The sequence below is a fragment of the Bubalus kerabau genome, chromosome 6 (genome assembly GCF_029407905.1).
Source record: "Bubalus kerabau isolate K-KA32 ecotype Philippines breed swamp buffalo chromosome 6, PCC_UOA_SB_1v2, whole genome shotgun sequence".
Classification (NCBI taxonomy): domain Eukaryota; kingdom Metazoa; phylum Chordata; class Mammalia; order Artiodactyla; family Bovidae; genus Bubalus; species Bubalus kerabau.
Window position 1 is genome coordinate 17198515 of NC_073629.1, and position 13399 is coordinate 17211913.

General features: G+C 43.5%; 1 protein-coding gene across 5 annotated transcripts in view; it reads left to right on the forward strand.

Annotated features, from left to right (window-relative positions):
* GATAD2B (GATA zinc finger domain containing 2B) overlaps positions 1 to 13162 on the forward strand; it is an 82915-nt gene extending 69753 nt beyond the window's left edge. For 4 of the 5 annotated variants that reach the window (XM_055584208.1, XM_055584211.1, XM_055584207.1 and 1 more), the window contains 9 exons: positions 3165 to 3294; positions 3885 to 4016; positions 4319 to 4447; positions 4875 to 5045; positions 5787 to 6102; positions 6757 to 6959; positions 7889 to 7999; positions 8157 to 8274; positions 8932 to 13162. In XM_055584208.1, the coding sequence (XP_055440183.1) occupies positions 3165 to 3294; positions 3885 to 4016; positions 4319 to 4447; positions 4875 to 5045; positions 5787 to 6102; positions 6757 to 6959; positions 7889 to 7999; positions 8157 to 8274; positions 8932 to 9065 (1444 nt within the window). In that variant the 3' untranslated portion in view covers positions 9066 to 13162. The remainder of the gene's footprint in view (positions 1 to 3164; positions 3295 to 3884; positions 4017 to 4318; positions 4448 to 4874; positions 5046 to 5786; positions 6103 to 6756; positions 6960 to 7888; positions 8000 to 8156; positions 8275 to 8931) is intronic. The other variant, XM_055584209.1, reaches the window with a different exon arrangement.
* Positions 13163 to 13399: the final 237 nt, after the last annotated feature.

Consider the following 13399-nt stretch of genomic DNA (forward strand, 5'->3'; position numbering starts at 1 on the left):
AAGTATTATAGACTAATCCTTAGACCTTTTTAGAAAAAAAGAAAAGTAGATGAATGAGATAATGCACCTGAGTAATCCACTTGCCCCATAATCACCCTTAACCTTCTGGTGCAAATGACTAATCCTCCTTCACTGGGGTCAATGAAGAGAAGAAATATTAGGTGGATTCCTTACATCCACATTTGGAACTGAAAATGTATTTTTCATAGAAACATTGTTACACGTTTTAGTAAGATCTCAGTGTTGTTGGAATTGTACTGTATCACAGATAAATTCTGTTGCAAGTTAGAGTACCCTGAAAACTCTCCCATTGCATTTAATTTTATTAGAGGATTGAACTTTTGAAACTTGATTCTTTGGAAACTAGGAACTGTTCTTCATGTTCTCCAGGAAAAGAGGCTTGATGTAAACCACCTAGATCCCCATTCTGCATGAAAAAAAATAGGCCCTGTCTGCTCTGTCGCTCTTCTTCTCTTTAACCAGACCAGATACACTGACAGCTATTTCCACTTAGCCTCAAGCTTTTTGTAAGAAGAAATAAGATTGATAGATTGCTCAGCATGGAGAACAATGGTTTCTTTGATGTGAATAAAAGGAGGGACTTTAAAAGCAGAAAGAAGGAAGGGCTCTTGACACGATAGCCATATCATAATTGCCTAAATATCTTTTTTTTTTGCCATCAATTGTGCAAGTTATGGTATCCATGAAATAAGATATGCATGAAACCAGCACTGCTTAGGTTTTGGAATGCTATCGAGACATGGCAGTTCTGGTTTTGTTTTTCTTACCTGGATAAAGATTAGGAGTTTTATAGTTTCTGGGAATCTGCCAGTCTGAGTTACAAAGTGATAGCAGCAGCAGGTCTGGCTTTCAATAATATCTAATTGGTAGGGTTTTACACTTAAGATGGAGATGGCGATGGCACCCCACTCCAGTACTCCTGCCTGGAATATCCCATGGACGAGGAGCCTGGTAGGCTGCAGTCCATGGGGTCGCTAAGAGTCGGACACGACTGAGCGACTTCACTTTCACTTTTCACTTTCATGCATTGGAGAAGGAAATGGCAGCCCATTCCAGTGTTCTTGCCTGGAGAATCCCAGGGACTGGGGATCTTGGTGGGCTGCCGTCTATGGGGTTGCACAGAGTCGGACACGACTGAAGTGACTTAGCAGCAGCAGCATACTTAAGAACAGTAAGTATTGTAAATCATATGTATGTTTGGGAAAGTAGCAAAATAACTTCTGTCCCCAGAAAAGTTTAAGAAAAAGCTAGAGTTCCAGGTCAAAAGTAAAAAAAAAAACAAAAAAAAACAAATTGAGGAATGAAACTTGACTTGGGCTTTTCCTTACCTGTGCTGTTTATGTAATATGCGTCAGTTATATTTGGGAATAAAATATCATTTAGGGTTTTCTCAGATACAGCTTCCTGTTAAATATCTCTCAATTCCAAAATCCCCATACTGTAATGTCTCTGCTTGTTCTGTTGCTGGATAGTCCTTAAGTAATCGGTGGCACTCATTTGAGCAAGGAAGAATTCCTTAGGTTAGAAATAATTTGTGAGGTGTGTATCCAGCCAGGCCAGGATGGAAAGAGCTTCTGACTGTTGATGTAAACATTGGAGAATCATGTAGAAGAAGGAGAAATCTACCAGACCTCAAAGTTGTTTACTCATGTTAGGGATGGGGGTGAGGCATGAAGGACTATAGAAACGATAAATAAAAATGCAGTATGTTTAGACCTGACCACTACTCCAGGAACTGGAGGTTAGAGTATAAAAGGTTCTTTTCTCCCTTTAGTGACTTCTTTTTTCTGTAACCCGACATTTTCAGCTTGTGTCTGTGACCAGTGGTTATAAAGTGATACAGACGAATTTAGTAATTCCCAAGATAGTTATTATTATCACTGTCTTCCTAATTTATTTCCTCAGCTAAGCTTGGTTGTTTTAGTAACCTCCATTTTACCCTGTTGAGGAATTGAATGCCTATCCCAACCATCCAAGGTACCTTGTTCAAAAGGCATCCAAGTCCCAATGGCATCTGAGACAAGAACTCCTGAAAAATGGTCAAGAGGCTCTCAGGACTAAAGATCTGTGGTTATAAAAGGTTTGAGTTACAAGTTTAAGTAAGACCTAAGAATACATTGTTTTAGACCTACACACTCCTGACTACACTATAGATTTCGAAAAAGTAGTCAGCGAAGATATCTGAGTTAAGAAATCAAGAGAGAATTATAGGATATTGTCATTGACTTGGAAACCTCAGGCAGTTAGAATTTTCAGGATTCTTGTTATCTAGGTGTTAAAAAGGGAGTGCCATTTTTTATTTTAGAGGGACAAGATGCTTTTAAGACTAGCCCCAGAAAGATCAAAACTATAGTTGTCTAATAACTAGGATTGGCCAGAGGTCATAGCCAGTGTGAAAGGTTTAGATTTCAGAGTCATTTCAGAGACAGTTTTTTTCCTGAGGGAAGATGGTAAGTAGAACTTGCAAGTAGATACAAGACCCATACATTTAATTGTGGAGTTTCAATCCTCCAGAAGGCTGTAGACATTATACTTAGCACTGTCCATTCTCTCAAGCCACTGACAACAGTACCTTCTTTTGGCCTAAACCCTTGACAAGACAGACTTCACTGGAGTTGCCACATAACCTCCTTTCTTGTAAATCTTCAGATAGCCAGGATCACGTTCTTACCAGTATCATCATTCTGATATAATGCCCCCTTAGCAACGTGTCCTTTGTACCTGGGGTGGACAAGTAGACTCTACTGCCTTTGCCTTTCTTCCCCTGTCAGGCTAACCATTTCCTTCTTGAACCTCAAGACAACCCAAAAGGAGACTGAGTTATAAGGAAAGCACTTGGAATTTTTATTAAAATTGATATGATAAAAACACTTACCTCTTACTTTCATTCCTAAAGCCATTCAGTGTCTTTGTGTCTGGATCCTCTATAGGAATTTAGATGGGAAAAGTTCTTTTGCTGTGGTTTTGTCAACACTTCCATTTTGGTTTCTTCTTTATCCTTTGATTTGGATGTCTCTGTCTTCCCTGGGTGAATCAGAACAGACTTAAGTTTCCTTGGATCTCTTTGTTCAGTGTAGAAAAGTTTTCTTAAATTTTCTATGAACTTTGTTGGAAATAGCTTAATTTTTCCTTTCCTTGTCCAGTGAACCAGACCGAGGAAGGCTAACTCCCTCCCCAGACATCATTGTTTTGTCTGATAATGAGGCTTCCAGCCCCCGTTCCAGCTCCCGAATGGAAGAAAGACTCAAAGCAGCCAACCTAGAGATGTTTAAGGTAAAAAAAAGAGATTCCTTTCATCATTTCTTGCTTCTACTATTCTTTTTAATTCCCTGAGGGTCCCATTTCTGGTTTTTTTTTTTTAGTGTTTACTTTTTGGATCTAAATAACTACAAGTGGAGAAGAAAGTTTGGAAAAGTGTAGTTTATCTTTGGAAAATGAAAACTTCGTAATTCAGATCATGTAAACTCAACTCTTAGCTAGAGATACCTTCTATACTGTATCCTGGCTCTCCGAATATGGAGGAATTCCTAAGTTTTTATGTATTTCTGGAGGAAACATGGGTTTAAAAGATTAAGGAACATTATTTTCAAGGAAAGCAATATCTCCCTTTGGCCATTCTTCTGCCAGGAATCTGGTTAGCATTTATATATGATCTCTTCTTTCATTCTGTAAGCTATTTTTGAATACCTAACGAATACCAGGCACTGTGCCAGACTATGTGCTAGGAACACAAAGGTAACAATTCCATTGCACCTGTGCTACTTGTGGAAGATGAAGGTTTTCGACCTAGAAGAATAGATCATCTTGCAGGAGTGGACTCTGAGTAACTGCTACTATAGCTGATAGTCTCCATGTTTCCTCAGGGGAAAGGCATTGAAGAACGGCAGCAACTCATCAAGCAGCTGAGAGATGAGCTGCGATTGGAAGAAGCCCGACTGGTGCTGTTAAAGAAACTGAGACAGAGTCAGCTACAGAAAGAGAATGTGGTTCAGAAGGTACTGTGCCCAAGAAATAAAGGACTAGCAGAAAGCAAAGAAAAACTGAGAATGGGCTACCCCAGGTAGATTCGGCAGGGTGGCTCATTCTTCTCTGGTCCCCTGGGGTTTAGTCTCTAGGAACAGTGTTATTTTTTTATTTGGGGCCTTAATCAAGAAAACTGTGATTCTGTTTTTTCATTTTCCCTTCTGGTCAACAGGAGCTTCAGACTGACAAGGAGTTTTGAAAGTCTAGAAGTGTACCAGATTTCTACCTCTGATTACTAGCCTTTTCCACTGTCTCATTTTCTCCTCTCTCCTAGACTCCAGTTGTACAGAATGCAGCATCTATTGTTCAGCCATCTCCTGCCCATGTGGGACAGCAAGGCCTGTCCAAGCTTCCCTCCCGGCCTGGGGCCCAAGGGGTTGAACAGAATTTGAGAACATTACAGGTATGTTACCCATAGTGTGATCTTAGTTTCAGGGAACTCTGTTATCCTATCTCAGTTTTGGGGCTTTTGTGAAGATCACAGAAAGAACCTGGCCTTGATAGACATGTTGTTATTATCGATAGTCCTGTTGGTCCTTAATGGCATGATTGAGTCCGCAGTAGAAGGATGAATAACTGATCTTTCCACTGTAGTCTTTCTACTTCTTAGCCGTTTTCCATAGAGTGTTAAGATAGTTTACCAAAAAAGCCAGGGAATTCCTAACTACTAATCAAGTTTTACAGTGATGGCAGATTTGTCCCATAGATCATTAGACAGAATTACCAAGTATGACTATGTTTCTACTTAGCTATATATTATAGACAGTGCTTTCTGTTTGGCATTTTGTGAGGCATTTTGCCACCTACGACTATATCTTTTCACACTTCAGGGTCACAGTGTCATCCGTTCAGCGACCAATACCACCCTCCCACACATGTTAATGTCTCAACGTGTGATTGCGCCAAACCCAGCCCAGCTACAGGGTCAGCGGGGCCCGCCTAAGCCTGGCCTTGTACGCACCACAACACCCAATATGAATCCCACCATCAATTACCAACCGGTAAGAGGGAGCCCTAATATGGAAACAGAAAAATCTTTTATTTGCTTTCCCTGTTGAAAAGGTCATAGATTTTAAGTTTTTGGACTAGGCCAACAAAGGAAATTTTGGTGGGTTGGCAGTGGTCCCAAAAGTGAAATCATGAGGAATTTTATGAATATAGCATGTGCGTGCTTAGTCACTAAGTCGTGTCTGACTCTTTGCAACCCCATGGACTATAGCCCACTGGGGTCATCTGTCCGTGGAGTTTCCCAGGTAAGAACACTGAAATGGGTTGCCATTTACTCCTCCAGGGGATCTTCCCAACCCAGGGATCAAACTCGAGTCTCCTCCATCTCCTACATTGGCAGGCGGATTCTTGAGCACTGAGCCACCTGGGAAGCCCACATGAATGTAGTAGTAGAGAAGAAGGGTTATATGCAGAGAAGAAGGGTTATGAGCAGCAATAAGCTAAAATATGTCTAGAAGAAAGAACTAGAGGGATCTAAGGAATAAGAAGCATGAAGGATGTAAAACAAAGAATCCTGAATCTTTGCAGTTTTAGTTCATAGCCACTGTCATTCTCCTCTCCTGTGTGCCAAAATCCTTTTTCAGTGGAGAAGTGGGACACCTCGTGTCATTTTCTGAGTTTGGGGGAAGCTGTGTAGGTCAGACTAGGATCAGGTAATGTTCTCTGCCACAAAAGTAAAAATTGATGCTTTCTCTCACATATCATCACTGACCCCTACACTCAATCTGTTTCAGCAGTCAAGTTCTTCTGTTCCCTGTCAGCGCACAACATCCTCTGCCATCTATATGAATCTTGCCTCCCATATCCAGCCAGGGACCGTGAACAGGGTGTCCTCACCACTCCCCAGCCCCAGCGCCATGACAGATGCTGCCAACTCACAGGCTGCAGCCAAATTGGCTCTTCGCAAACAGCTGGAAAAGACACTCTTGGAGATTCCACCCCCTAAACCACCTGCTCCCTTGCTTCACTTCCTGCCTAGTGCAGCCAATAGCGAGTTCATCTACATGGTAGGCTTGGAGGAAGTCGTACAGAGTGTCATCGACAGCCAAGGTAAGGCTGTTTGTTGGCCAGTCTTTTTATCTAAGCAAGAGGTTGCCAAACCTGATTAATATGGACAGAGTATCACATGATACTGTGTAATATTAAATAACCTCTCCCTGACTTTTACCAAACCACTCCTATCCTTTATTCAGAGGCTGTTTAGGAACAGCATATCAAAAAGCTTATTTATTTTTGGCCACACTGGGTCTTCATTGCTGCATAGGGACCGTGTCTAGTGGCGGCAAGCAGGGGTTGCTCTCTATTTGCAGTGTGCAGGCTGGAGCCCTTTGACTCTGACACACATTTTCTTCTCATATTGCATAATAGGAAATCAGAAAACTTGAGTTTTTATCATCCCAGTTTTGTCATTTGGAGCTGTGTTTCTTAGACTTAGTTTCCTCATTTGTAAATAGGGATCAGTTCAGTTCAGTTCAGTCGCTCAGTCGTGTCTGACTCCTTGCGACCCCATGAACTGATGGTACTATCTAATTCCCTAAAGTGATACTTTGCAATCAAATGAAATGTAAATATTTTATAAATTTCAGAGTCACTTTTTTAATTCAGCAGAGTAAACTTCTGGAAAAAGATTCATCTGATGAAGAGAAACAAAGGAGATGGAGTGGAAATGTGAGACCACTGATTATTATTTTTGTTGGCATCTAGGGAAAAGCTGTGCCTCTCTTCTGCGGGTCGAACCCTTTGTTTGTGCCCAGTGCCGCACAGACTTCACCCCTCACTGGAAGCAGGAGAAGAATGGAAAGATTCTGTGTGAGCAGTGTATGACCTCCAACCAGAAGAAGGCTCTAAAGGCAGAACACACCAACCGGCTGAAAAATGCTTTTGTTAAAGCCCTACAGCAGGAACAGGTAAGAATTCTGACTTCTCACCAGCCACCTGGCCAGGTTGGATTTTACCAAAAGGCAGTTCTTTCTAGTTTAGAGGAGTTGTCTGTGTGAACACTACAGTCCAGGTGATCTAGGTTTCTGAAGCGAAGTTCCTTGAACCTAGAGGCCTGAGTTCCCTTTATACCCTTCTTACCATTCTGCCTCTCCCATTTCCTTTTGACTACTTCTGATTGAGTAAGAGTTTAATGACACATGATGTCTGAGGTTAAGGGAAAGGGACAAAAGGCTGAGAATCTTGGCTTTCCCTGATAGCACTGAGGAAATTCCTCTATTATTGACTTCATTTCCTCAAACAAATGGATTTTGGTGAAAAGGATTTATGTTTGTACTAGAACTCTCTTTTAGAGAAGTAATTATCTGCAGTCCATATTTGACAAAGAAATGACAAAGGGAAGGGTAAATTATAAAATAGCTCAGTGAAGATTAGTGATTGCTAGTGTGTGTGAATTCTTCATACAGTATTAATAGAATGAGAATATCTTGGAACAGGGAAGAGGTATTGGGAAGCTCAGATTATTTTCTGCCCCACCACCCATCAGACCCCTCTGGGTAGCATCATGGGTCTTCTGGAAAATGGGTAGACAGGAGTCAAAAATAAAACTTTAGCAACTCATTGGCCTTAATTAATTACATTAGTCAGCTCGTCACCACCACCTAGATCTCCAGCCAGCTTCTGAGAGCCAGCTTTCCTGGGGAGAGGGACTCCTTGAGCATTGAAGCATTGAGGTTGCTGTACCCAGAGATCCTAGTGCAACTACCCCACCAGACTCTTTTGCCTTTTCCATATCCCTCCAACTGGCTGGCAGCGTTAGAGATAAGAAGACCTCTAGGTTTTTCGGTTAGGAAATTGGGCGCTGTCCTGCCCAACTTGACCTGATGACTCCCAACAGGAAATTGAACAGCGATTACAGCAGCAGGCAGCCCTCTCCCCCACTACGGCTCCAGCTGTGTCCAGTGTCAGTAAACAAGAGACCATAATGAGACATCATACGCTCCGGCAGGTGAGGATTTCTCTTGAGGTTTTGTCAGTCATTTATTACAGTTCGTCCTTTGTTCTGTGGAGAATCATATTGCTCTTCTGTACTCCCATATTCTTTCCTCCCCCTTACACCTTCCATCGTGGCAAAGTTATGACTGCTCATCTCCTCCTCATTGCAGGCTCCGCAGCCCCAAAGCAGCCTCCAGCGTGGTATTCCCACATCTGCCCGTTCCATGCTTTCCAACTTTGCACAGGCACCCCAGCTGTCTGTGCCGGGTGGCCTCCTTGGTATGCCAGGTAAGAAGGGTTGATCTGAGAACTTTTCTCGGGAATTGACTGGCTAGTTTGCAGTTCTTTAGCAGCTCCTTTAGGTGATTGTTCTGTCTTTTGTTTTCTGCTCTTTCTTTAGGCCCTCCTCCCTTCACTCTTGTTACTCGACAAATGTTTGCTAAATCCACATTACATGCCAGGCACAGTACACTAAGGTTTTGGTGGTGAAAATGACATGGTCCTCTCTAGTGTGCCCTTTTGGTGGGCATGTGGTTATTGATCTCTTTTGGCCAGAATATCAGGGTTAACTGTCCTGATCCTGGTTGAGTGACCTGGGGAAGTTTCTTCAGAGTCAGCAGCCCCCAAACCAAAGCTGATTCAATAATTCGCCTCTCTTTGTCTTGATTATTTTCCTTTCACCACTATTTTCTTTGACTCTTCTATACCATCAAGACCATGTTGATTAATCCTGGTAGGTTTGAAGTTTGGGGAAGGCCTCTCTACCTAGAGCTGGGGAGCAGGGTGGGTAGTTGTTACTGAAATAAAGCTTAATTGAGTCTGGATGGATGTAGACAACTTCTAATGTTCCCTCTGCATCTCCAAGACTGCAGCCTCAGGGTATTGCGGAAGAGGGGATCATTTCCTCTTTTAATACCTGCCTCCACTTTTGTCTCCTGGGTCTAGGTGTCAACATTGCATACTTGAACACTGGTATTGGAGGACACAAAGCCCCCAGTCTGGCAGACCGACAGCGGGAATACCTTTTAGACATGATCCCTCCCCGGTCTATATCGCAGTCCATCAGTGGACAGAAATAACGCCTGTTCCACTTACACTGCCCCAACCTTGAATCCTTTACCCATCTCCTCTCCCATTGTCCCCAACTTCCGTCGCATGCAGTGCCTGTACTGGTGCCTACCATACACGGAAAACAAAACAGAAAAACAGAAGACAAAAAGTAGGAATCAACAAGAAAACACACGCCCTGCCCCACCACCTCCCCTTTATTTTACACTGCTGCGATCTGTTCTGCCACTTTCTCTCTTCAGTTTTAATAGCGAGGTGGATCTCTGCCTCTGATAGAGGTCAGAATGAGGTCCTGGGGAGAAATCTAAGCCCTTGGATGTGTGTTTCTAAAGTTTGTTTTTATGCTTTAATTATTATTATCATTTTTAATGATGTTGTGTGTCCTCCCTTTGTTCAGTGGACGGTTAAACCTTTTTATTTTCACCCAGTATTTTTTTTCTCTTTTCTTTTGTCTTTTTTCTTTTTTGTAAACACAAATGACATTCAGTTAAGTGATAGGAGCATTGCAGTAGGGTCCCCAGCTGCCAAGTAGGCCATGACTGGGAGTGTTAGGGGCAAAAGTTTTTAATGCACTTAACCCAGGGTTGGGGGGAGGTGGTGGCATCAAACAGGGAGGAATAGCACACCAGCTATGGGGTGTCTCTGAGCTGGACAGTTCAGAAGGCAGTGTTGACTATTGAAGTTGGGCTCTAAGAATGAGGGGAAAGAGCCTGGAAGGAGAAGCTTTAAAAGTTAACCACTCTAAAAGTGACCCATAAAGAAGAGAGAGAAAGGGGCATGACAGTGAACATCATGTTGAGCCAAGGAGGACTGAGACCACGTCCTAACCTTCTGGATGCTGGGCGAATGAGGTTGGTCTCCTGACCCCAGTGGAAACGCAGAAGACTATTCCAGGCCAACTAGCCCCAGATTATTTCATCTTATTTTTTTTGTAAAGTTCTCCCCCATCCCCATCTCCTTTCTTTTCTTTTTTAAAAATCCTAATCTGCCTTCAGTAACCACAGCCCCATCTGTAATATAGAGTGGCTGTTCCCAGCCTGACTTTGCTGGGTGTCCTGGAAGTTGGATGGGCATGAGTGAGTGAAATGTCAAAGAGAGGAAATAGAGGAAGAAAGAAAGAGAGGATTCCCTCCCAACAGTTCCGACTTTCCCATTTGTCTCTTTACCTTCTGAGCACCAGGAGATGAGGGTGAGGGCACCTAATCAGGTGGGAGCCCTACCCTGGCCCTGCTGCGCTAACTGCAGAGCTGACCGCTCACAGCTGAACAATTCATGTCAAAACCAATCCTGGACCTGTGCTATAAAAGTAGTTGTTGTCTTTTTTCTCCCCAGAATTCTATAAATTTTGCTTTCTTGTTTGTTTTTATTCTTTTCTTAAGTGCTACTAATGTAGAGAATGAATTGAATTGTGCAATGTTGCTGTTCTGGGGATTGGGGAGATTAGCATCCCATTTGCCCACACCATGGGGGACAGGGGAAGGGACTAGGCTGTTTTTGAGGTAAGGGAAGCCCATTAAAGGTAGGGGTTTCTGCTCACTTCATAGTGCATGTCCACCTGCCTCTCCAGCTCTAATAAAAGCTGCCAGAGTTTGAGGAAGGGATACTCTCAGCAGAGAGGTGTGAAGAGGAGTGTAACATTTTGCCCTTGAAAGCCACCTGGAGAGGTTCCCCCATTTTTATTTTTAAAAATTAAATAATTTTTTAAAGTAAGAAGGCACTTTTAAAATTAACACACACACAAACTGCACATCCTCCCCATAAAGTTTGGGGAGGGGATAGGAGGAGCTGGAATCAGGCTCAGTTCCCCCCACACTGGCCTTTACTCCCCATACTCCAGAGCCACTGTGGGTGATTATACTGGCCCTACGGGCCTTCCTGGCTTTTTTTCTTTCCTCCCTTTCCCCCAATTCATTGAGCACTTAATAAAGGAGCAGAGATGCAGCCTGTGTCTGGGCTCCCCAGTGGTGAAATGATCTGGAAGCTAGACGCTAGTAACAGGTAGTGATGGGGTTGTTTCGAGTATTTTTCTGGGGAATGTGGAACCCCTGATTAAGTGGTGGGAGAGGGAGGGGGGGTTAGTGGAACTGGGTCTGGGATTATTTTAAAATTATATATATATATATAAAGATATATTCTTACATCTTTCCTTTGCCCTCTGTGCTTTGAAAGCACTGGATAAATCGTTTGGTTTTGCTTTTCTCTCTTCCACAAAATTGGAAGCTTTTTAAAAAATATTTTCCCTGCAAGTCATCTTGCCTTGTGGCATGTCTGTCTAGCCTCCCTCCCCCCACCCCATGATGAAGTGCCATTTCTGTTATGTCTCCCCTTCCCCAGCTCAGAGGTGCTCAGAGGTACGAGGTGCCCGAGTTTGTCAGTTGAGATTAAAAGTAAGGAACAGAGAATGTGCAATACCGTCTGGCTGGGGGCTGTCCCTGCCCTGAGCTGAATCCCTTCCCTGGGAGCCAGGCCACCTTTGAATGGGGTTTGGAAGTAAGATATGTAGAGATGGGGATGATGGGGAAGGAAAGCCTGTAGTCGCGTGCCTGCCAAGGTGCTGAGGCGATAGGGGAGAGGGTGGAGTCTTCCCTGTTTTTATCCCCTCAGGGTCAGTTACATAGAGGCTGCTTGTTGACTGGTATAGCTCCGTGACCCTTTGCTCAATCGCTGAGGTTTGATTTCTTACCCTCTCTTATCCCCATTTTCATACCCTTCCCAGGGATTAGTGACGGGGGTGAGGCTCCTCTAATCATGGTGAAGTATTAGCCTTCCACCTCCTCCCTTCTCCTCCCTCTCCCCGATCCTGTCTTCCTCATTTCTCTCCTTTTTCATCACTGATTGCCTTGTGTCCCTCCAAGTCTGTTGTTACTGTCCATCCCCAGGCCTTGGGCCCCATAGACACTAAACCTCATGCCCTAAAGATAGGAAGAAAGACCCTCTGTACAGAGTTATCCTTCACCCCTGGAGCACTGAAGCTCAGGGTGATTCTAGAGTGAGGATCCCACCAGTTTTGCCTGGCTTCCTCCATCACCAGAGGCTTTAAAAGTAGTAGTTTATGGACAGTGGCTTACTCTCTCTAAGCCTGATACGGGTGAATGAGCGGTAAGGCTTTGGTAAAACTGAGGGACAGAGGTCCTTATTTGTCTTTTTTTTTTCTTTTTCTTTTTGTCATTTGACCACAGCATCTGGACTTCTTTCATCCCTGGAATAAGTATTTTTCCACATTTTTTGGATGTATGTATGGTAGACAATTTTTTTTTTAAGACACAGAGATAAATGTTTTCCTGCTTTGGTTACCTTTCCTTTCCCCTTTAAAAGGAATTAGCTATAGAACTGCTTTGTAAAGATGCTTCTTGATATTTTACTTTTGTTCCTTTTCCCTAACCTCTCCCTTTTCTCCCCACTTCTCCAGAAGGCATAACCTTCTCTCCACACCCCCTACCCCCACCCCAGTCCTAGGCTCCTTTCCCCTCCAACAAGACCTTCATTAGCTTATGATATTTGCTGCCGAGATGTTATAACAAGGACTCATTCGTGTATATAAGCTATTTCTTGATCCATTTAAAAGGAATTGTACATTGTGTAGAAAAAAAAAAAAACTGAAAAAGAGAAAAAAAAGCCCTAGCCATGGATATTGTGAAACTGTGTTATGTCATTTTGTAATGTGCCCGTTTGTGTATGATCCGTGCAAAAGGGTTTCTGGGGAAGGGGAGGGGGTAGGGAGGCAGGGCTGTGGAGGGTGGGGAGGGGAGTGGGCCGGGCCCAGCACACTGAGACTGGCAGCTGCTCCAACCCCATCCCTCCTTAGAGATGCCACCTCCCCCACCACCCACCCCTAATTTGTGCCTTGCCTCCCCACCCTGGAGTAGTCCCTCCGGGTCACCAGCACTGCCTTGGCAGAGCCCACTCCCTACCCTAACCTGCCCACCCTCCCTACCCCCCAGCATTAGGTTGAGACTGTGGGGAAGTGCTGGGGGTTGGGAGGTAGCCGAGGAATGGGGCAGTTCCCGGGGGCATTGAAACCAAGTATTATTATGAATTGTAATTGTATTTGCACTGTTTTTTTTCTCTGATTGCATCAGCATATATACAATATACCTATATAACAAAATTCAGTGTCAAGCTTTCTTATGCAAGGGATTTCCCCACCCCAAAAAAAGAACCTAGTTTCATGGGCCTTTGAGGGTGGATTATCAGGGGATGATAGAAATAATTTAAACAAGTCATCCTAAGAAAGTCTCCCTTAGGGGAGAGCCATATCCATCTGTGCACAGTTTTAGGGTTTGCAAATTGGGGTGAGGCTGGGTTACTGCAAAAGCTGAGACTCCTAGTCCAGACTGTGGAGAGT